The sequence below is a fragment of the Pan paniscus genome, chromosome 9 (assembly GCF_029289425.2).
Source record: "Pan paniscus chromosome 9, NHGRI_mPanPan1-v2.0_pri, whole genome shotgun sequence".
Classification (NCBI taxonomy): Eukaryota; Metazoa; Chordata; class Mammalia; order Primates; family Hominidae; genus Pan; species Pan paniscus.
Window position 1 is genome coordinate 60,265,687 of NC_073258.2, and position 21,175 is coordinate 60,286,861.

General features: G+C 40.1%; 1 protein-coding gene across 7 annotated transcripts; it reads left to right on the forward strand.

Moving 5' to 3' along the window:
- The first annotated feature begins 20 nt into the window (after positions 1-20).
- Positions 21-12,231, forward strand: FAM111A (FAM111 trypsin like peptidase A). Of its 7 annotated transcripts, none has more exons than XM_063608189.1 (6): positions 40-159; positions 273-494; positions 687-2,086; positions 3,017-3,046; positions 6,016-6,133; positions 8,930-12,231. In XM_063608189.1, exons 5-6 carry the CDS (start codon positions 6,053-6,055, stop codon positions 10,682-10,684), a joined length of 1,836 nt encoding a protein of 611 aa, XP_063464259.1. In that variant the 5' UTR covers positions 40-159; positions 273-494; positions 687-2,086; positions 3,017-3,046; positions 6,016-6,052; the 3' UTR covers positions 10,685-12,231. The 7 variants fall into 7 exon arrangements, with proteins under 7 accessions (XP_034788572.3, XP_063464259.1, XP_063464260.1 ...); XM_063608190.1 differs by having other exon boundaries at positions 1,994-2,086; positions 5,977-6,133; XM_063608192.1 differs by having other exon boundaries at positions 1,994-2,086.
- Positions 12,232-21,175: the final 8,944 nt, after the last annotated feature.

Sequence of the window (21,175 nt, forward strand, 5' to 3'; positions counted from 1 at the left end):
CCTCCCACACCCGAGTTTTTATTTCCTGCTCCCTCTCCAGCCCGGCCCAGGCCAGCCTACCGGCGACTAGGATGCTTTCGCTTTCGCTCTCGCTTTCCAATACTCGGGACTGGGGAAACCGGGAGAATAGAAGCAGGAAAGGACCGCCGTGGGCACGGGGTCAGTGAGACAGGGTCCTGCTCGCGGCCTCAAGGAGGAGTGCTGTGGGTGGGTAGGGTAGGCGCGCCCCCTCGGCCTTGCCTTTCCAACCACTCTTTTTTGCACGCCAACAGGTGTCCCCAGCGCAGCCAATCGGCTTCCGAAGTAGGTGAGTTGCTGCCTGAAGAGAAAAGACAAACTCCAGTATCTTTCATTCCATTGGCCAGACGCGCCATTCCCCAAGTGAGTTCTGTTCTCCAACCAAAGTGCTGGATTCCAAGGGACTGGAAGGGAAAGTCCCTAAAAATCACGAGTTCAGGCGTCTGAGACTTGGTGGGAACGGACCTTCCTCTTAGGTGAGTTACTCTTTGGTTCTGGGGCTGACCTGGAGTTTTGCCAGGATTCATTGGCCGCAGCAGGATGCTGGTGGGGACAGGGTAAATAAAATCTGCACTCCTGCGGGCTTTTATTGTTGAAAGGGGCACTGACGCTCTCCCTGGAAACGTAAAAAGAACAGCCAAGTGAACGGATGTGTCTTTCTTCTGCAGTGCCCAAGCCTGTTCTAATTTTTAAAAACTGATGTCTATTAAGACCCAATGTTAACTTTATGAAAATGGTTCCTAAGGAGAGTCACATCTCTGTGTCCGAATTCTGTGTGCAGCAAACATCATCTCAAGTGCGTTTTCCCAACTACGCTTCTTTCCAGGATAAAATACTCTAAGTGACAAATGTTGAGTACATTATCAGGTATGTTCACTATTGTGAGAACTGAAGCCATCTACACTCACATAGCTTGCCAACTACATTAACCTGACTTCTTATTCCATTATTTTCATCAACAAACATTTACTATTTCAAGAAACTTTTGCCAGGGACCGGAAAGTTGCAAATATCTTTATTGCTTAATCCAGTATCTTCTTCAAAGATCCAACCACTCTTCAATGGAAAACATCAAAGAACAGTTTACATTCTAAGACTTTGAACCTTTACCTCAAAATCCTAGCCTTGTTTTACCTACCAATCCTAAACTGTTACCCGTAGCTGACTCAATTCTAACCAATTCCCCTCATTAAATATTAGAGTTACAATGGGACTTCAAAATCTCAATACATATAGCCCAAACTTGCTCTTCCCTCTCTGAGACACCACTTAAATTCTGTCAAGTTATTGTTCTTCATTACCTAAGTGAGCAAGAAACTTAGCTTTGTCTTATCAACAGGTTGCTTTGATATTACTGGGAGCCAACATTTGACATTCTTGGAGGCTCCAGCAAGACCTAATCAACCTCCCAACCCTCAACTCAGAATCAGTGTGTGCCCTGAAGTCCCTTCAACCTTCTTGAGGCTCTCCCTGATCTCAAAGGTGGAGAAAGTAGATCTTGCATCAGGTTGAACTCCAGTTTCTTTTTGCTCAGTTTTTCAAGCGCTGAGTTTATTTTGTCCCTAGGCATAAAGAAATCTTTCTAGGAACCCCTTTGGTTATCGGACCAGATTTTTAAAAGCTTTTTAGGCTTGGTGAAAAATCTGCCTTATCACTAGCAACACTACGACTTGTCTCTGTTCTTGTTTTTTGTTGTACTCGTGTAAAAGAAAAGTTCAAGGGAAGAGAACAGGCTCAAGTCTACTTCTCACGCTGGCTCTGGGGATTAGGAAATTCAGAAAGTTTTGTTTCAGACTGGCAGTGCTGTCTGATATAAACACAGCGTCAAGTACTGCACGCTGTAGCTACCTGAGGTTTAGGCCGGAAGAGGCACGGCTGATTTAAAAGTGAAAGAAAGTAACCAATTGGTTCGCAGACAACCTTTTCCCAAAAGGCGGGCGATTCAAACCCCTAGCCCCTCCTGCTCCGTTTCCAGCCCAGCTGGAGCTCTGGAGCCTTTGCTTCCTCAAATACGAGCGGGACCTGCGTGGAGCGCTGGATTCCAGGCCGAGTGCTGGCGAGGCGCGCAGTGAGTGAGCACACAGGGCGCTGGGGTGCTCCGCGGAGCGCGGTCACGGGCGCGGCCGCGGCGGGCTCGAGTCCCGGCTGGGAGGAGAAGGAGCTGGGTGTCAGGAAGCCGGGGACTGACAGCGCCACCCATCTGGGGAGCCGGGAGGACACAGGTTTTATTTTGGTAGTGCTGCAAGTCCCCTTGTGTGCTGGGGGGAGCGGGGCGGCGTGGTAGGATTGGAAGAGGCTTAGAGTTGGCCTCGACCCCTGCCCTTGCCCCTGGAAAGGCAGAAAGTGGGGGTTGGGGTGCGGAGAAGCAGGAAGAGAGGGAGAGTGAAGGAGGGGAGGAAAGGGAGAGGAAGAGAGGGAGAGTGAAGGAGGGGAGGAAAGGAAGAGAGGCAGAGAGGGGGAAGGAGAGAGGGAAGGAAGGAGAGATTGAGAGACAGAGAAATTCCTAAAGGGAGCTGTCAGGTGGGCTGGACATGGGCCCCAGGCTGCACTGCTTTATCCCTTTGCTGTAGGAAGTCAAGCAAGTTCTTTAGGTAAGTAGAACCTTGATGTCAAGTATAAAACAGGGGTTGGTATAGGATAGCTAAGAGCACTTTATATTTTGATATAATCTGATTTATCCTGGATACTGAAAACAATGTAGGGAGACGGAGGATATTGGAGTGTTTTCTTAACCTCTTGCCCCTTTCCACTGTGATTGCTCAAGTACATGCAAAATTAATGTTTCTTTCTGCCCATTTTATTTTCCTTTTTTTGTCTGTGTCTATTAATCACTCCTAAAGCACCCGGATCCTCTCTCAAACTTCATAAGATGAGACATCATGAACAGACACAGTGAATCCCTAGATTTTCTTAATAGTTGGGCAACAAGTTCTTGCATTTAGGGATGTTGCAACATAGCCCAGTTCCGCAATTGTATATTTTCTATTTTTTTTCCTAGGTTCTCTGCTGTTTAAAAAGTATCCCTGTGGTGAGTGTATTGATATTGATAACATTTACATCACCTTTTTATTGATTATTTACTGGGGGACCTATTACATACAGGCAGTGTTTTAAAGGCTTTGCGTATGCTCTCTCTCTCTCTATATATATATATATATTTACACACACTGTATATATAGATAGATTGCATATATAATATATATAATATGTGTGTATATGTGTGTATATATATATATTGTGTGTGTGTGTGACAGAGAGAGAGAGAGATGAAGTCTCGCTCTGTTGCTCAGGCTGGAGGGCAGTGGTATGATCTCGGATCACTGCAACCTCTGCCTCCCAGGTACAAGCCACTCTCCTGCCTCAGTCTCCCAAGTAGCTGGGATTACAGGCACCCACCACCATGCCCAGCTAATTTTTAATTCTTAGTAGAGACAGGTTTTCACCAGGTTGGCCAAGCTGGCCTCGAACTCCTGACTTCAAGTGATCCATCAGCGTTGGCCTCCCAAAGTGCTGAGATTACAGGCATGAGCTACCGCACCCAGACCACAATGTATTTCTTAATCTTTATAACAAGGTTGATTCCCACCTTAAGGTGAGGAAAATGAAGGAAGAATAGTTAATTAATATGCCCAAGGTCATGCAGCTAGTAAGTGGCTACCTGATATTTGAACTCAGACAGTTTTATAAGTTCTAACATTATTTTAGCACTTCCATATTCATTATCTCATTTAGAATCATTGCTTCTTTTTACAAACAAGAAATTGAGGCTCAGAAAGGCTAAATGAATTTCCCTAGTCAATGACTGACAGTAAACTAGAAAGCCAGGACTCTTGTTCCATAGTGGAATGGTTACGAGAGTAAACATAGCCTTTAGATAACTTCCATTTGACAAGAAATACAGGGGCTAGAACATAAGTTAAACAATGACATGAGGAAGCAACCCAGGAGGTGAACATTCTATAGAGACAATTTCTCTGTTCTCTTCAACAAATCAGTGCTTTTTCTAGAATAAAAGAGCCTTATAAGACATATAAAGGAAACTGTGTACCTCAGTTGGATCTTGGTATGAATAAATCAGTATTGTGATTATAAAAGAAAAATTATGTAATTTTTAGAGATGGGAAGTGACCATTAGCGTTTAAATGTCATGATGTTTCTAGCTGTAACATAAATCATCTAGTAAAATAAAAGGATGGTGTAAGGGTAGCCAAACCCGGGTTCGGCAACTCACACCTCAAAGCCAAACATGAGAGATGAGAGTTGGTGGGAGGAAAAGCAGGTTCCTTCAGAGAGCCAGCAAACTGAGAAGATGGCAGACTAGCAACCCAAAGTAGCCTCTTAAGTGAGTACAAGTTTCAGGCTCTTTATGTTAAGGGCATGGGGAAGAGAAGGGATTTACGATCAAGAGGTGACCATTGACTGGAGACATCTGATCACCATCAAGTATCCAAGAAGGTTGGGAATGTCTTTGTCCTGATGTTCCAGTGAGCCCAAGCATTGATTTGCTGAAGAGAACATATAAGTTGTCTCTATAGAATGTTAATTTCCTGGGCTGCTTCTACATGTTGTTGTTTAGCTTATGTTCTAGCCCCTGTATTTCTTGTCAAATGGAAGTTATCTAAAGATTATATTTATGTTTGTTCTCCAGGTCACAACCCTCCTGTAAATTTTTAACAATCCATAGTTGTTTACATACTTTCCCTTTAATCCCAGAGCTAGTTTTTAAAACTACATTTTTTTTTGCATATTATCTCACTGCTCTAAAATTAACCTCCCCTCCATGCATGAATGGATAAAGGCCCCGTGAACAAAAATAGAGTTCTATATGTTAGTTCTTTTACTGTTTCACTGTTACATAAATTGGCAAAAAAATGAACAATTAACTATGTGATAGGTATGTAGAAGTTCATTATACCATTCTCTCATTTTTTCTCTAATAAATTGTTCATAATAAAAAGTCCTGAAAGTATATTCTCTGAGTTTTATGACCTTGAGTAAAAGTTTAATCTCCCTGGGTGTTCAAGCTCTTTTGCCAGTAAAATGAGACAAATAGTACCTATCTCATAGGGTTGTAAGAATTACATGAGATAGTTGATGAAAAGCACTTAGAACAGGGCATAGTACACCATATGCCTACTCCATTCGTTTATTGAATGTATCTTTAGAAATGTATCTTTTTCAAGGGCCTGACATGTCTCAGACATTGTTTTGAAATATTGAGGTACTAAGGACAGACATGGCTGCTGCCCTCAATGGTATTTATCTTTCTAGCGGTATTTATTACTATTGAAGATGTCACTATTTTATTTAAAGTTTGTTCATCCTCTTCTAGGGAGACATCAGAGGAGAGATAGAAGGAAAAATACCTCTTTAAACAAAAAATCTAAAGCAGCAACTAAGGTTTCTGACTATCATCCCTAGCAAACTTTCCAGATTTCTTTTTAAAATCTCATTCCAAGTTTCATTCCTCAGCTCTATCCTCACCACTTCCCTGTAATTTTATCTCCCCTTGCCATCTTCATCTTAAATGAAGAACAGATTTTAACATCAATGTAACTAGAACAGCTTTTTGAAATTTCCAACTGAAAATTATTCTATTATTTATACTTGCATTTGAATTCCATCTCTGCCACATAGCTCTGGCCTTGGGCAGTTCGTCTACCTTCTCTAAGCTATACTTTCCCCATCAGCAAAGTGTAGCTATACCTAATTTGCATAGTATCCGCGGGAATTTGCAGCTAGAGATAATTTTCATAAAGTGTTTAGTATAATTTTCATGAAGTGCCTGACATGCAGTGTTCTCGAAAAGAGAGCTTTTATTGTTAAGGTGATTATAGTTGGTGAATAAACTATCTATTTGCTAAGGTACCATCTCCAGGGAGAGCAAGGTTGGAGCCTAAGGGGAAAGATGGGACACAGGACACCAGCTAATCTTTTCCTCTGTACAATTAATGACAGCTTTGAAGATACTGCTATAATTTGAAAATTTGAAATTAGTGTTTCAGCTGAACCATCCGTTCATCTTCAAGCCATCATGAGCTGTAAGAAGCAGAGGTCACGGAAGCACTCAGTCAATGAAAAATGTAATATGAAAATCGAGCACTATTTTTCTCCGGTATGTCTGTAAATTCTACTTATGTAATCTAGTCATCCCTAGGTATCCATGTGAGATTTGTTCCAGGACCTCTCTTGGATACCAAAATCCATGAATGCTCAAATTCTTCACATAACATGGCATAGTATTGGCATATAATGTATCATATCCTCCTGTATACTTTAAATCATCTCTGGATTATTTGTATTACCTAATACAAGGTAAATGCTCTGTAAAATGTTGATATACTGTATTGCTTAGGGAATAATGACAAGAAAAAAAAAGTCATGCACGTTTAGTTCAGGCACACTCATTTTTTTTTCCCAACATATTTTCAATCTGCAGTTGGTTGAACCCATAGATACAGAACTCACAGATACTAAAGCCTGTTTACCAATATTAGACTTACCTATCCTTGGCATTGGGTTTTATAGTTCTTCTTGCCAAGAAATTACCTTGAGTGTTGGGCATATTAAATAAACTAAAATTGTCCTTACTTGTTTTATCCTTTCTATTTTGGGGGCGGCATGGGGAAGAGAGTTGTAATACAAATCTTGGCTATATCAAAGCAGTCTTTAATGAAAAACTATTGTAATATTTCTTGAATAACAACAAAAACTTCAATACAATATGTTACAGTAAACTATGTAATAAACCAAAATTAATACCATTTCATAGCATGAAAACATATACCATTCCAAACGTGGCTGATCTATTCAATTGTAATTATAACCTACATTTGAATATAGTTTATAAAACAATTTTTAAATATATTTGTTCTTACCATAACCTTGTTAGGAAGTCAGGAAGGATTCTGACAAATCTTCAATTTGTTTATTGGAGAAGAGGGAGAAAGTGAGTTGTTGCTTAAGGCAGGAATGAAGTGAAGACTTGGAGTTAAGTTTAATGACATGTAGTTGGGCCTTTTTCTACTGATTGGGCTCTGTTATCATATCAAACCATTGTATCTTTCCCTGAGTCTAAAATTCTCCTTGAATTTATCAAGAAAAAAGTTGAGGAATGGTGAACATTTGAGTATGAAGCTTACAATTTCTCAACTTGTTTTGTTTTGTCCTGGTTCTGGAAAACTAGAATATCCAAGTATCTAAAAAGTCTAAGGCAAACTTAGTTATGTTTTTCTCTATCCTATTCCATGACAGAGCTAATTACTATATCCTATTCCTCTTCCCCTTTCAGAAGTGTCTATATCTGCCCAAGAATCATTTTAATAAATAGGAAATTTATTATAGTACTCTAATAAGGTGCATGACAAAGATGTTTCTGACAGCATTAGGCTGAAGGGATGCTCTTTGAGAGTTTATATGTGAGCCCAGGGTAAATCTGCATTACCTTAAGTCCCTTTTATTTATTTATTTTTGATCTGGAATATTAGTATAAAGAAGGAAAACAAATGTTAACATATTATGTGCTAGTCATTGTGCTAGGCATTGTCATACAATGATGCTACACTTAATCTTTACAATATTCCTAGCATTGTTATTCCCAGTAGTAGTAAGGGGCATTGCTGGCATACGGACCCATATCTGCTGGTACCCATGCCATGATGAATATGACTTGGGAAAAATGTGTTTTTTAGACATAGGAAACAGACACTCTAATTTTTCACTGAGTTTCTACTATTTGATTAAGCCTCTTTATTTAATTCCTCTCCCCACCTCCACCCCTGTTTCTTAAGATAATGCGCTACAAAAATGGCAATCATAAATACAAAGTTTACAAAAAAGAATGTATACCCTAGTCCAGTGGAAAAAATAATTGGACTGGGAATTGCAATTTTGATACTCACTTTATTTATTGGTTATTATGTGACCCTAGAAAAGACGTCTACAAGAAAAACTTTCTGTGCCTTAGTTTCTCCATCAAAAGGATAGATAAGTCATGTTTGTTCCTCCTTATTTTATAAACTTTGGGGATTAGTTGATGTAATAGAGAAAATAATTTGAGTTCTTTTCATGATATATGCTGGGCAAATCAAAGTATTTATTGTTACAAATAATTACATTATAACCAAATGATTAGTTAAATAATGATTTTGTTTAATATGTAATGCTTATAATAAATTGTGGTAGCTTATCGCTGAATTCAGTATTTAAAGAACAATTTTTTTTTGCTGTAATTCATTATTGTCCTCAGGAAATATAAAAATTATATAGCTGAAGATAATAAACAAGTCCTGAAATAAAACTATTTCAAATACTAGTGGACTTTTTTTTTGAGATGGAGTTTCACTCTTGTTGCCCAGGCTGGAGTGCAATGGTGCTATCTCCGCTCACTGCAACCTCCACCTCCCAGGTTCAAGCATTTCTCCAGCCTCAGCCTCCCAAGTAGCTGAGATTACAGGCATGTGCCACCACACCCGGCTAATTTTTGTATTTTCAGTAGAGACGGGATTTCACCATGTTGATCATGCTGGTCTCAAACTCCTGACCTCAGGTGATCCACCCGCCTTGGCCTCCCAAAGTGCTGGAATTGCAGGTGGGAGCCACCATGCCCGGCCACTAGTGAACTTTTAGGAATCTCTGTTTTTGAGGCACCTGGGAAAAAATTTTTTCTTCCCTCATATTTTTCAGAAGAATGCACTAGTGTAGTGGTACCAAGAGTTTATCTGACAGAGGTTATAGGAAGCTCAGCTTTCATTTTGGATCCCATGTCAAACACTGATTTAATTTTATTCACTGGCCCTTTTAGATTGGTTCTCAGTTTCTCATAGGAATTTTGTGAATTGCATACCTGAAAAGAGAAACAAAAGACTCGGGTTGCATTCAGAGTTTTAAAGTATCTAACATTTATTTTTAGGTCTCTAAAGAGCAACAGAATAATTGCAGTACTTCTCTAATGAGGATGGAGTCTAGAGGAGGCCCAAGAACCACAACTAATACCCAGGCTCAAAGATTCCATTCACCTAAGAAAAATCCAGAAGACCAGACCATGCCCCAAAATAGGACAATATCTGTTACCTTGAAGGTAAACCACAGGAGAAACCAAGATATGAAACTTAAGCTCACAGATAGTGAGAATAGTAGCTTATATATGGCTCTCAACACTCTCCAGGCTGTCAGAAAAGAGATAGAAACTCACCAAGGCCAAGAAATGCTTGTGCGTGGCACAGAAGGAATCAAAGAGTACATAAACCTTGGAATGCCCCTCAGTTGTTTCCCTGAAGGTGGCCAGGTGGTCATTACATTTTCCCAAAGTAAAAGTAAGCAGAAGGAAGATAACCACATATTTGGCAGGCAGGACAAAGCATCGACTGAATGTGTCAAATTTTACATTCATGCAATTGGAATTGGGAAGTATAAAAGAAGGATTGTTAAATGTGGGAAGCTTCACAAAAAGGGGTGCAAACTCTGTGTTTATGCTTTCAAAGGAGAAACCATCAAGGATGCGCTGTGCAAGGATGGCAGATTTCTTCCCTTTCTGGAGAATGATGATTGGAAACTCATTGAAAACAATGACACCATTTTAGAAAGCACCCAGACAGTTGATGAATTAGAAGGCAAATACTTTCAGGTTGAGGTTGAGAAAAGAATGGTCCCCAGTGCAGCAGCTTCTCAGAATCCTGAGTCAGAGAAAAGAAACACCTGTGTGTTGAGAGAACAAATCGTGGCTCAGTACCCCAGTTTGAAAAGAGAAAGTGAAAAAATCATTGAAAACTTCAAGAAAAAAATGAAAGTAAAAAATGGGGAAACATTATTTAAATTGCATAGAACAACGTTTGGGAAAGTAACAAAAAATTCTTCTTCGATTAAAGTAGTGAAACTTCTTGTACGTCTCAGTGACTCAGTTGGGTACTTATCCTGGGACAGTGCAACTACGGGTTGCGCCACCTGCTTTGTTTTTAAAGGATTGTTCATTTTAACTTGTCGGCATGTAATAGATAACATTGTGGGAGACGGAATAGAGCCAAGTAAGTGGGCAACCATAATTGGTCAATGTGTAAGGGTGACATTTGGTTATGAAGAGCTAAAAGACAAGGAAACAAACTACTTTTTTGTTGAACCTTGGTTTGAGATACATAATGAAGAGCTTGACTATGCTGTCCTGAAACTGAAGGAAAATGGACAACAAGTACCTATGGAACTATATAATGGAATTACTCCTGTGCCACTTAGTGGGTTGATACATATTATTGGCCATCCATATGGAGAAAAAAAGCAGATTGATGCTTGTGCTGTGATCCCTCAGGGTCAGCGAGCAAAGAAATGTCAGGAACGTGTTCAGTCTAAAAAAGCAGAAAGTCCAGAGTATGTCCATATGCATACTCAAAGAAGTTTCCAGAAAATAGTTCACAACCCTGATGTGATTACCTATGACACTGAATTTTTCTTTGGGGCTTCCGGCTCCCCTGTGTTTGATTCAAAAGGTTCATTGGTGGCCATGCATGCTGCTGGCTTTGCTTATACTTACCAAAATGAGACTCGTAGTATCATTGAGTTTGGCTCTACCATGGAATCCATCCTCCTTGATATTAAGCAAAGACATAAACCATGGTATGAAGAAGTATTTGTAAGTCAGCAGGATGTAGAAATGATGAGTGATGAGGACTTGTGAGAATTCAGTCTACTGGATTTAAGGGAATGGCTTATGGAGTTGTTATTTCATAGGCATTGAAAATGGTTTTCTAAACTCCAAAATGGTCATCTTATCAATAATAATAATATTGACCATTTCCTATCTGCCAGGCATTTTTCTAAGCACATGAAGAAATTAGTCCTAACAACACTATGAGATGGACTATAACTTGCCCAAATTTTTTTTTTTTTTTTTTTTTTTTTTGAGACTGAGTCTCACTCTGTCGCCTGGGCTGGAGTACAGTGGTGCAATCTCAGCTCACTGCAACTTCCACCTCCCAGGTTCAAGCGATTCTTATGCCTCAGTCTCCTGAGTAGCTGGGATTACAGGCAAACGCCACCACACCCAGCTAAATTTTTTTTTTTTTTTTTGTATTTTTAGTAGAGACAGGGTTTCACCATGTTGGTCAGGCTGGTCTCGAACTCCTGACCTCGTGATCCACCTGCCTCGGCCTTCCAAAGTGCTGGGATTACAAGTTTGAGCCACCGCACCTGGCTAACTTGCCCTATTTTAAAGTCAAGCAATGGGAAGAATAACAAGATTAAATAGTAATCAGTTTCATGACACTAAAAGTCATATAGTCATAGGGTTTTTTCATCTTTCATATCTTTGCCTAAATTCATTTGCTACAGTGCAGGAACCAAAACTTGTTCATCTCATGATTCCCTACATCTGACATAAGGAAAGTAAGTGCTCAGAAAAATGTGCAGGTCAATAAGTTGCAAAAGTTGGGGCTGCAATTAATGCTAACATAAGAGCTAAATGCTTGATTAGAAATGATCTCAAAACCTTTTAGAATTTCCAAAATCTTCATATTACTGAAACTGTCGGAATATATGGGTCCTGAAATTCAGAAGATGATAGTCACTCTTCCCATATTTATAGGCTATTAAGGCAAGGGATATCTTAAACATCATATTACTTTATTTAGATTTCTACTATTCCAATTATTAATGTTATGTATTTCTCATTGTTTTACTTCTTCATGGTATTATGAAGACTATATAGATGATTCAACCAAGCCTGCAAATCTCCCTCTTGTGGAATTCCACTGGACCCAATCTGTTTTCCATTGCCATTGCAATGCTACTAAAGCCATACAATATCAAGCACCCTCCCTCTAGGTCCAGGGACTATCACAGAAGAGGCAGGCATGTAAGATTTTAAGGACTGGTTTCGAGGGGTCGAGTGTAGGAAAACAGCCTGTTGCATTGTAAGAGTGATGTCATCTTGAAGAGCAGCTGGCATGATGACTGCTCTTTGACTCCTGCGTACCAAGATATTCTGCAGCAATGTCTTTAAACAGTGCCGGTAGTACAGATAACCCCTCATAAAGATGCTTATCTAACCTCCCCAGTGTTCAGGTGTTTCACAAGAAAGTCTGAGATATGACTAGCTACACATGTTTTGCCAAAAATGCTTGTTATATAAAGGGTACTTTTGGGAGGGTGAATGCCGCCATTTAGTGGCTGCTAGAAACATTGCTTCTGTTTGTAAGTTCCTATTAAATGTTTCTTTCTGAGAAACCGTATTTGTCAGCCTCTTTCTTTGGCCTCTCAGCTTCTTTGGTCTTTGGGGGTAGGTTGGGGTAGGTTTGCATTGACCTGCTCACCGTGAAACACCTGGTGACTTTTAATGAAGAATGGCATTAGAAACCAAGATCTAGGCACTAGATATGCTCATCGCTGGTGGCGTGTTGTTTCTTTTAGGCCCCCTCAGCTGACAGGGCAAAGAAATATTTGTGTGTATATTTACCCACATATGTATATGTACACATATGTATATATGCCTTGCTTATCTGTAAATTCCAACTCCAAACAGTTGGAAGCATGATGCCTGCCATCCCTCACACATTCACTTAATTGCTTAATCCAAGTATACATATATAGCAGTGTCAGAATTGTTAACCTCTACCTCAATGGGAAATAATTTTATCAACTAGAATACAGTGCCTATGTGCAATTTCCCTTCTTTTAGTCTTACATATTCCATTCATTCCCAAAGTTATTTCAGTCACCCTCTTGTTTCTTACCTTCTTCAGTGACATTTTATATGCTTATAATACAGTTATACATAATATAATAGTTAGATTTTCTTGTCACAGTTTGAATTCTTTCCTTTGACCCCTTGACCTCCTAAATGATATTTTAATGTGTATTCATTGATTCACCCTGTGCTTTAAGTTCTATGGGTTTTATCATACAGAATAGTTATATCACCCTAGAAATCTGTGCTTCACCTATGTATCCCTCATATCCCTCCCCTCTCCCCTGAACCCCAGCAAAAAAAAAAAAAAATCACTGATCTTTTTACTATCTTTATGGTTTTGCATCTTCTAGAATGCTATATAATCAGATTCTGTTTATATAGTTAGTACATTTTCCACATTTTTCTTTTCTGTTGTTGGTGGTGATTTTTCTGCTTAAGTGCTTAAATGGGTCCCATGCATAAAACTGAGGTTCTGTCGAGTGTTCCCTACCAAAAGATGGCTGCAATATGCCTTATAAAGAAAACATATGTATTAGATAAGCTTTTCAGACATGAGTTATGGCATTTTGGGCTGTGAGTTCAATGTTAAGGAATCAAAAATATATATTAAATAAGCTGTATTTTTAACAGAAACACACATAAAGCAAGTTTATGTACTGACTTTGATGAAAATGTTGTGACCAGAAGATAATATGAATTTAACACTGTGTTACTCCTAAAGGCAATGCTTCAGTATTTGCTAATTCAATATTTGCAGCATCTTTATAGACCACAACTACCACAAATAATGAGAACTGACTGTATCATTTCAAATATGGTTTCAAGTCTAATGCCTGCCTAATCGTCACAGAGACTTAAACTTACGTGGCTTTACTGTTTATTAAATAATTTCTGACATATTATCTCAATACACATTAGAGCAGATATTATTATACCTGTTTCCTGTGTGAGAAGGAAGTATAACTGAATTTTTACCCAAATTGGTGATATCTTGGAAAAGACTGGGACTTATATCTTGAAATATAGCTTATTGTTCTTTCTCCTAAGAGCTAGTTCATCAGATCCAGACACTACTATGGCCATTCCTGCATCTAAAGTACACCCACCTTGGATCACTTAAGAAATATTATAAGCATTTCAGAATGCAGCAAATACCTTTCTCTGATTTTCTCTTGTCTTAGCTCTCAAGACCAGGTAGCTAGAAAATTCAGCTTAGGTCTGGATTTATCACCACTCACTCATCCAATTCCTGGTTACAGAGCTAACCCACTATCACATTCTACTCCAGATCTCTCTTTGAAATGGGATAATGGACTAAACAAGGTTGTAGTGGGTATAACTGTGCCTGCCCCTAAGGGCAGGCACTATCCTCACCCTATATACCTATAAATGTGACCTTATTTAGACAAAAATGCTTTGTAGATGTAATTAAATTAAGATTCAAGAGATGAGATCATCCTGCACTTACTGGGTGAGCCCTAAATCCAGTAACGAGCATCCTTATAAGTAAAGAAGAAACACAGAGGAGAAACCGAGAAAGAAAGGCCATGTGAAGATGGAGACAGAGATTGGAGAGATACATCTACAAGCCAGGGGTTGCCAGGGATTGCCAGAGGCCACCAAAAGCTAGGAGAGAGGCATGGACAGGTTCTCCTCAAAACCTCCAGAAGGAACCAACCCTGATAACATCTTAATTTCAGACTTCTGGTCTCCAGAAATAAGAAAGTAGATTTCTGTAGTTTTAAGCCACCAAGTTTGGGGTAATTTGTTATGAACTGGGTGGCTTAAAACAATTTAGTATCTCACAGTCATGAGAGGACAGAAATGTATAACCTGAAGTCAAGGTGTTGGCAGGGCTGTGCTTTCTCCAGAAGGTGCAGTGGGGGTAAGGGTGAGTGAATTAAGGGTCCCCCACTGACCTACCTGCTAATGAGTCTGAGTGGCCAGAGGTAGAATTGAAATAAGCCACCCAAATGATTCTTTGGTTGTCACTCATGTGACTCAGTCTCCTCTGGGCAGGAACAGGAAGGGATGCTCTCATGACAATGGAGCAGCAAGCCCCACAGCCCAGCAGAAAAGCAACGTGGTTGTGGCTACTGAGTGAAGAATCCCTGAAGTTGAAATACATGGTGTCAGCAATAAGGACCTTGCTATTTGATATATAGCTTCGGGCGAACAAAACATTTGAAATTTATTTGATTGAATACAAACTAGTCATTCAAAACTAAAAATACATGTAGCCAATTTCCTTCCCCTTTGCCCCCCTTTAACCCATCCCTTCCCTTCTGCCTCAACCTCAGCTGCTTTTAGAGAAAGATAATTAGAATGCAACTGAGATATCTCTATCCCCAAATGGGACGGAGGCCATGCACACCTGTGTGCATATACTTGGGAACTTCAGGGAGGGAAGGGCTCAAGCTTATGGCTCTGTTGGATTCAGGTGTCCAAGTCACCATCCTACCCTGTCCTGTAAGAGAACAAGATGTTGGGCACAGGAATGGCCAAAGGCACCATGGACTAAAGGATGGAGCTGAGGCAGTGTACATAGGGGTAGAAAGGGATCTCTGGGCCTGGGTGTTCACCAAATACTGAGAGGTGCATGGAAAAGAACTGACACTTGTGCTTAGATTCTGACCCTGCAGCAAGGAGTTAAAGGAGGGAAAAGGCTAGCAACTAAGTTTTCTTCCCTCTCTCTCTGCTGTCTTCCATTTGCCACCCTAGCTATCCTTTCCCTCTCACCCTGAACTTCCCTGGGCTCCTAGACAGGCACAATTGTTGGAGCCTGATTTTCATTATGCTCCTATAGGGGGAAAAGCAAACGAATTCAACTGATGGAGTTTAGGTATGATTTGCTGTGAGAGAAATAAAGCTAAAGTAACGTTATGGATGGAGCTCCTTGGGCAGATTCAAGATACCGTTGTTGTGGAATGATGTTGAGTGCCTTCACTTCCTCATCTCGTGTCAGAGAGGATCACCCTGTTCAGCAACTGCTTCCTGTGGGACATGTAGATCATCCTCTCAGTTTGTTTCCCTGTCCCCTCTCAGTAGTCTAGCAACAACAATATAGACTCTTCAAAAGAATGGGAAATCCTAGCTTTGCTTAAATACAGAAGCGCTCAGAGGCCATTTCCTAGGACAACATTGCCACCTACTGGAGGTAGCCACAAGTACACACCAATAAAGGCAGCTGTCAATTACCCTGCTGCCAAACTCTTGAGATCCACTGCCTGACTCAAGGATGCCTCTTCCATCTGGCATCCCTTTTGGGGCTTGGGTCAACTAAGACTGGTTGACTAACAAAGGGAGAATCCAAAAGGCCAAAAAAGCAGTTAAATGAAAATGGTATATTCAAGAGCTCAGCCAGGGTGGTCTTGGCGTCACATTGGTTTTACAAGAAAAGAAAATGTCAGATGCCTTTCTGGGTGAAATGTTATCTCTTACTTTGTCACCTGAATTATGTTATTTTCCTCCAAGGAGGGTTTACTGTATCCTCCTGATACAGAGTGAAATCAGATCATTAAGTTCTGATTATCAATTAAGAGGTCTGATTATCAATCAGACCTTTTAATGATCAGATTTCAGTCATGGATAAAATCAACTTGAGACTCAGTTGTATAATGCCAAGGCTCTGTCTACCTCTGGTTGGCTTCACTTCTAGAGTGTAGCCTGGAAGGGCCCCAGCTGAGGCCTTGGGATGTTTACTAGTGTCCTCCCACTTCCTGCGTTATCGAATTCAGAACTCCAATTTTTATCTCCTCAGCACTGTAAGTCTTTAGGGCACTCTGCTCCACTTTTCACTGGATGACTCCAATGGGCACAAGGCATGAAACTTAGTGCCATCCTTAAGGATCTAAAGGATACAGAAATGATGCTCCCTGTCATGTATGCATTTAGTTCATCAGTTGTGGAGAATGACCATTCACTATCACAAAATCAACCAACTGGTGGGCCCAATTGCAGCCACTGTGCCAGATGTGGAATCTTTGCTAGAGCAAATGCACATTTAATCAGGTACATGGTATGTGGCCATCAATTGAATTAATGCATTATCTTCTATCTCTATCAGAAAAAGGGATCATAAATAGTTCCACTTACATGGAATAGACAACAGTGTACATGTGTATTTTTGCCCCAGGACTATATTAGATATAGTGTTCCTTTTGTTATAATATAGATAGAAAAGATTTGGACTACTTGTAATTCCTTCAGACCATCACACCTGTCTACTATATCGATGTTAACATGCTAATTAGGCCAGATGGCAAGAAGTAATCAACTACCTTGGAGGTGCCGGTACACATGCATTTCAGGTGACAGGAAATAAACCCCGTGAGGAATCAGAGGTCCCCTAAATCAGGGGCATGCTAAGACCACCCATCCAAAGAAAAGGATGAATTATTGAATCTTGCATACCCCATGAAGAAAAAGAAAGTACACTGCCTGATAAATCTCTTTGGGTTCTGAAGGTAGCATATTCCATGCATGGGTATACTGTTTCAGCCAATTTACAGGGGATGCTATAGGCTGCCAGCCTTGAGTGGGGTCTGGATTAGGAAAGGGTCCCAGAAGATCCAAGCTATAGTGAAAACAGTACCGCTGCTTGGACCATGTGCCCTGGCTGACCCTCTGGTATCAGAAGTATCAGATGTGGGAAAAGATACCATGTGGAGTTGATAGCAAGCCCAAGTGGGAAAATTACAAGGCAAAGTTTTGGGGTTCTGGAGAAAGCCCGTGTTTTTTGCAGTGGATAGTTATATATCTTTTGAATAACAACTCCTTTTGAATTATATACTGTTTGAATATACCTTTTGGGCCCTGGTAGGGAGCACCTAACCATGAGACATTAAGTGACTCTGCATCCAAATCTCGCCATTTTGTAGTGAGTTCTATCAGAATTATCAAGTCATAATGTCAAGTGTGGCCAAAAAACCAGCCTCTCGTATGATGGAGTTGGAATGCCTAGCATTGTGCAGCATGAGCAGGAAAGGAGACCACAAGTGAGTTGTATGAGAAATGTGTGGAGCAGGCTCCCAAAGATGTTCACACCATAATCCCTGGAATATGACTATGTAGGTTATATGGGAAAAGGGAATTAAGACCGCTAATCATCTAAGTTTAAGATAGCAAGGTTATCTTGAATATCTGGATGGCCTGATGCAAGCACAATGATTCTTAAAGGTGAGAAAAGGGAGAATCAGAGATTCAGAGGGAAACGTGACCATGAAAGAGGCATAGAGAGATGCAACACTGCTGGCTTTGAAGATGGGGAAAGGGGCCATGAACCAAGAAATGTGAGTGAGCTCTAGGAGAAAGAAAAGGCAAGGAAACAGATTCTCTTCTAAATCTTCCAGAAGAGAACTGAGCCATAATGATACCTTGATTTTAGTCCAGCGAGACCCATGTCAGGTATCTGACCTATGTAGGCCTATACATCAGCCTGGGAAACAAAGGGTAGAGGCAGGAAGGGCCCTGCTTAGCTTTACCTGTATCCCTAATAACACACTTAGGGAATTTGTGCTTCCTGTCTCTCCCTCTGCCATCCATGCCCCTGCCAGCCCCCAGGTCAGGGCTCTGTAGGATGAAAGGTCCTGATTCCCTGTGGGGGCACACTTCTGCCAGGGGACACGGAAAGAGTCCTGCTGAACTCTAAGCTATAGCTTCTGCCTGTCACTGCAAAGACTTTGTATCCAGAGACCAGTATGCAAGAAGAGTCACTGCCTGGGCTCAGGCAATTAACCCAGTTCTTCAGGAGGAGGAAGTGCTTATGTGACACAGTAAGGGCAGGGAGAAATGTGTTTGCCACTCACATGATCCATTTGGACCCTACTTGACCAAATTTGATAGTAAACAGACAATTACACCACCATAGCTTGAAAATAGCATGGCAGCCAGGGTCTCAGACCCCTCAGAAATGAAGATTTGGGTCCTGCCACCAGGTAAGACACCAATACTAGGAGAAGCATTACCTGAGGCTGAGGCTAATATAGAATGGACACCAGAGAAGGGAGAGAGTAAAAATCAGTTACATCCCCTAAATCAATTGCTGTGAGAAAAATGAGAATTCTCTCCGAAATTCCAAATAAAATAAATTCTCCCTTTATTTATTATTTTATTTATTTGAGAGAATTATCTCTCAAATTCCAGCTGTGCATTGTACCAACTGGAATTTGAAAGTGAAAAAATACCATTTATTTGAGCAATTTCCCTCCTTCCCATCCAAACTAACTTGCTGAGATTTTGATTGCATTTGCAATGAATCTGTAGAACAAGTTGGGAAGAACTGATAACTTGACAATACTGAGCCTTTCTATAAATGTACATTGACTATCTCTCCATGTATTTAGTCATTCTTTGATTTCATTTATCGGAATTTTGTAGTTTTCTTCATATAGAGCTTGTTCAGTCTTTTCAGATTTATGCCCCAGCTGTCTCTTCCCAGTGGAGTTGTATAGATAGTGCTATTTCTCCCAGCCACAATGTGTGACAATACACATGAAGTATCATCAGCCAGGGAAGCTCACCTGAGCTTCAGTGTCAGGGTTTTTACTGGGGGCTATTCATGTAGATATGGCTGACCTTAGTCTCCAGATCCTCCAGAAGTGGTGCTGGTAATGTGTGGTCCAAGTCCACCACTATAAATATTAAATAAAATAGACTTCAGACCAGAGAAAATTACAGATCAGAGATAGAGAGTGCTATTATATAATAATAAAAGGATTGATCACCTAAAAGACACAGTAATTACAGGTGTGCAAGCACAAAACAACAAAGTGACAAAATATGTTAAGCAAATCCTGATATAACTAAAAGGATAATAGGCAAATCCACAATTATAGTTAGAGAACTCAACATCCTCCTCTCTCAACAACTTATAGAACAACTATACAGAAAATCAGCCTGGATATGGAAGAACGGAACAACGTGATAAACCAACAGGGTCTACTGGTCATTTATAGAACACTTCATCCAACAGTAGAGTACACATTCTTTTCAAGCACCCACAGAGTGAATACAAAGATAGATCATATCCTAGGCCATGACACAAACCTCAACAAATTTGAAAGAGTTGAAATCACATTGAGTGTGTCCTCTGGGCTACAATGGGATTAAACTAGGAATCAATAACCTAACAATAACAGAAAAACCTCCAAACATTTGAAAGCCAAACAGCACACTTCTCACTTCTTTCTTTCTTTCTTTTTTTTTTTTTTTTTTTTTTGAGACGGAGTCTCACTCTGTCACCCTGGCTGGAGTGCAGTGGTGCGATCTCGCCTCACTGCAAGCTCTGCCTCCCGGGTTCATGCCATTCTCCTGCCTCAGCCTCCCAAGGAGCTGGGACTACAGGCTCCCGCCACCATGCGCAGCTAATTTTTTTTTTTTGTATTTTTAGTAAAGACGGGGTTTCACCTTGTTAGCCAGGATGGTCTCGATCTCCTGACCTCATGATCCTCCCACCTCAGATAGTGCGTAGGTTAAAGAAGAAGACTCAGGAGAAATTTAAAAAGACATTGAACTGAATAAAGGTGAAAATAAAGCATCTCAAAATTTGTGGGACACAGCCAAAGCCATGGTGAGAGGAAAATCAATAGCACTAAATGCTTACATTAGGAAAGAGGAAAAGTCTCAAACCAATAATATCAGCTTTTACTATAATAATCTAAAAAAAGAGCAAAATAGGTAGCCAAATTAAGACAATAATAAAGATAAGAGCCAAAATAAACAATGAGTTGGTTCTTTTGAAAAAAAAAAATACATGAAATTGACATACTGCTTAGCAAGACTGGCAGGGAAGGAGGGAAGGAGAAAGGGAGAGGTGGGGGGAGAAAACCAAATTGCCAATAACATCAAGAATGAAGCCATGTTATCACAACAGCCCTTGAAGATATCTAAAGTATAATAAGCACACATTATGAACAACTCCACACATAAATTTGACAACTTGTATAAAATGGACCAATTCCTTAAAAAATACAAATGACCACAACTCATCCGATATGAAATAGGTAATTTGAATAGCGCTCTATTAAGGAAATTGAATTTGTAATTTAAAATCTTCTGAAAAAGACATCTCCAGGGCTAGATGCTTTTACTGGACAATTCTATCAAACTTTTAAAGAAGAATTAACACCAATTCTATACAGTCTGTTTCAGAAAATAGAAGAGGGTAGAAAACTTCCCAATTCATTTTTATGAAGCTAGTATTATTCTGATACCACCCCTCCCAAACTGAAAGTATTAAAAGACAAACTTTAGACAAATTTAATTTAACAGAATTTTACAGAGCAAAGAACAATTCGAGAATCAGGCAACTCCCCAGAACTAGAATAGATTGGGAGACACTCCAACACTGCCACTTAGTTGAAGATAATTTATGGACAGAGAAAGGAAAGTAGCTTAGAGAAAATGAAAGTGAGGTATAGAAACAGCAGCCTTGTTTCTATACAATAAGGGAGCAACTCAAATATCTAGGAGGATATTAAA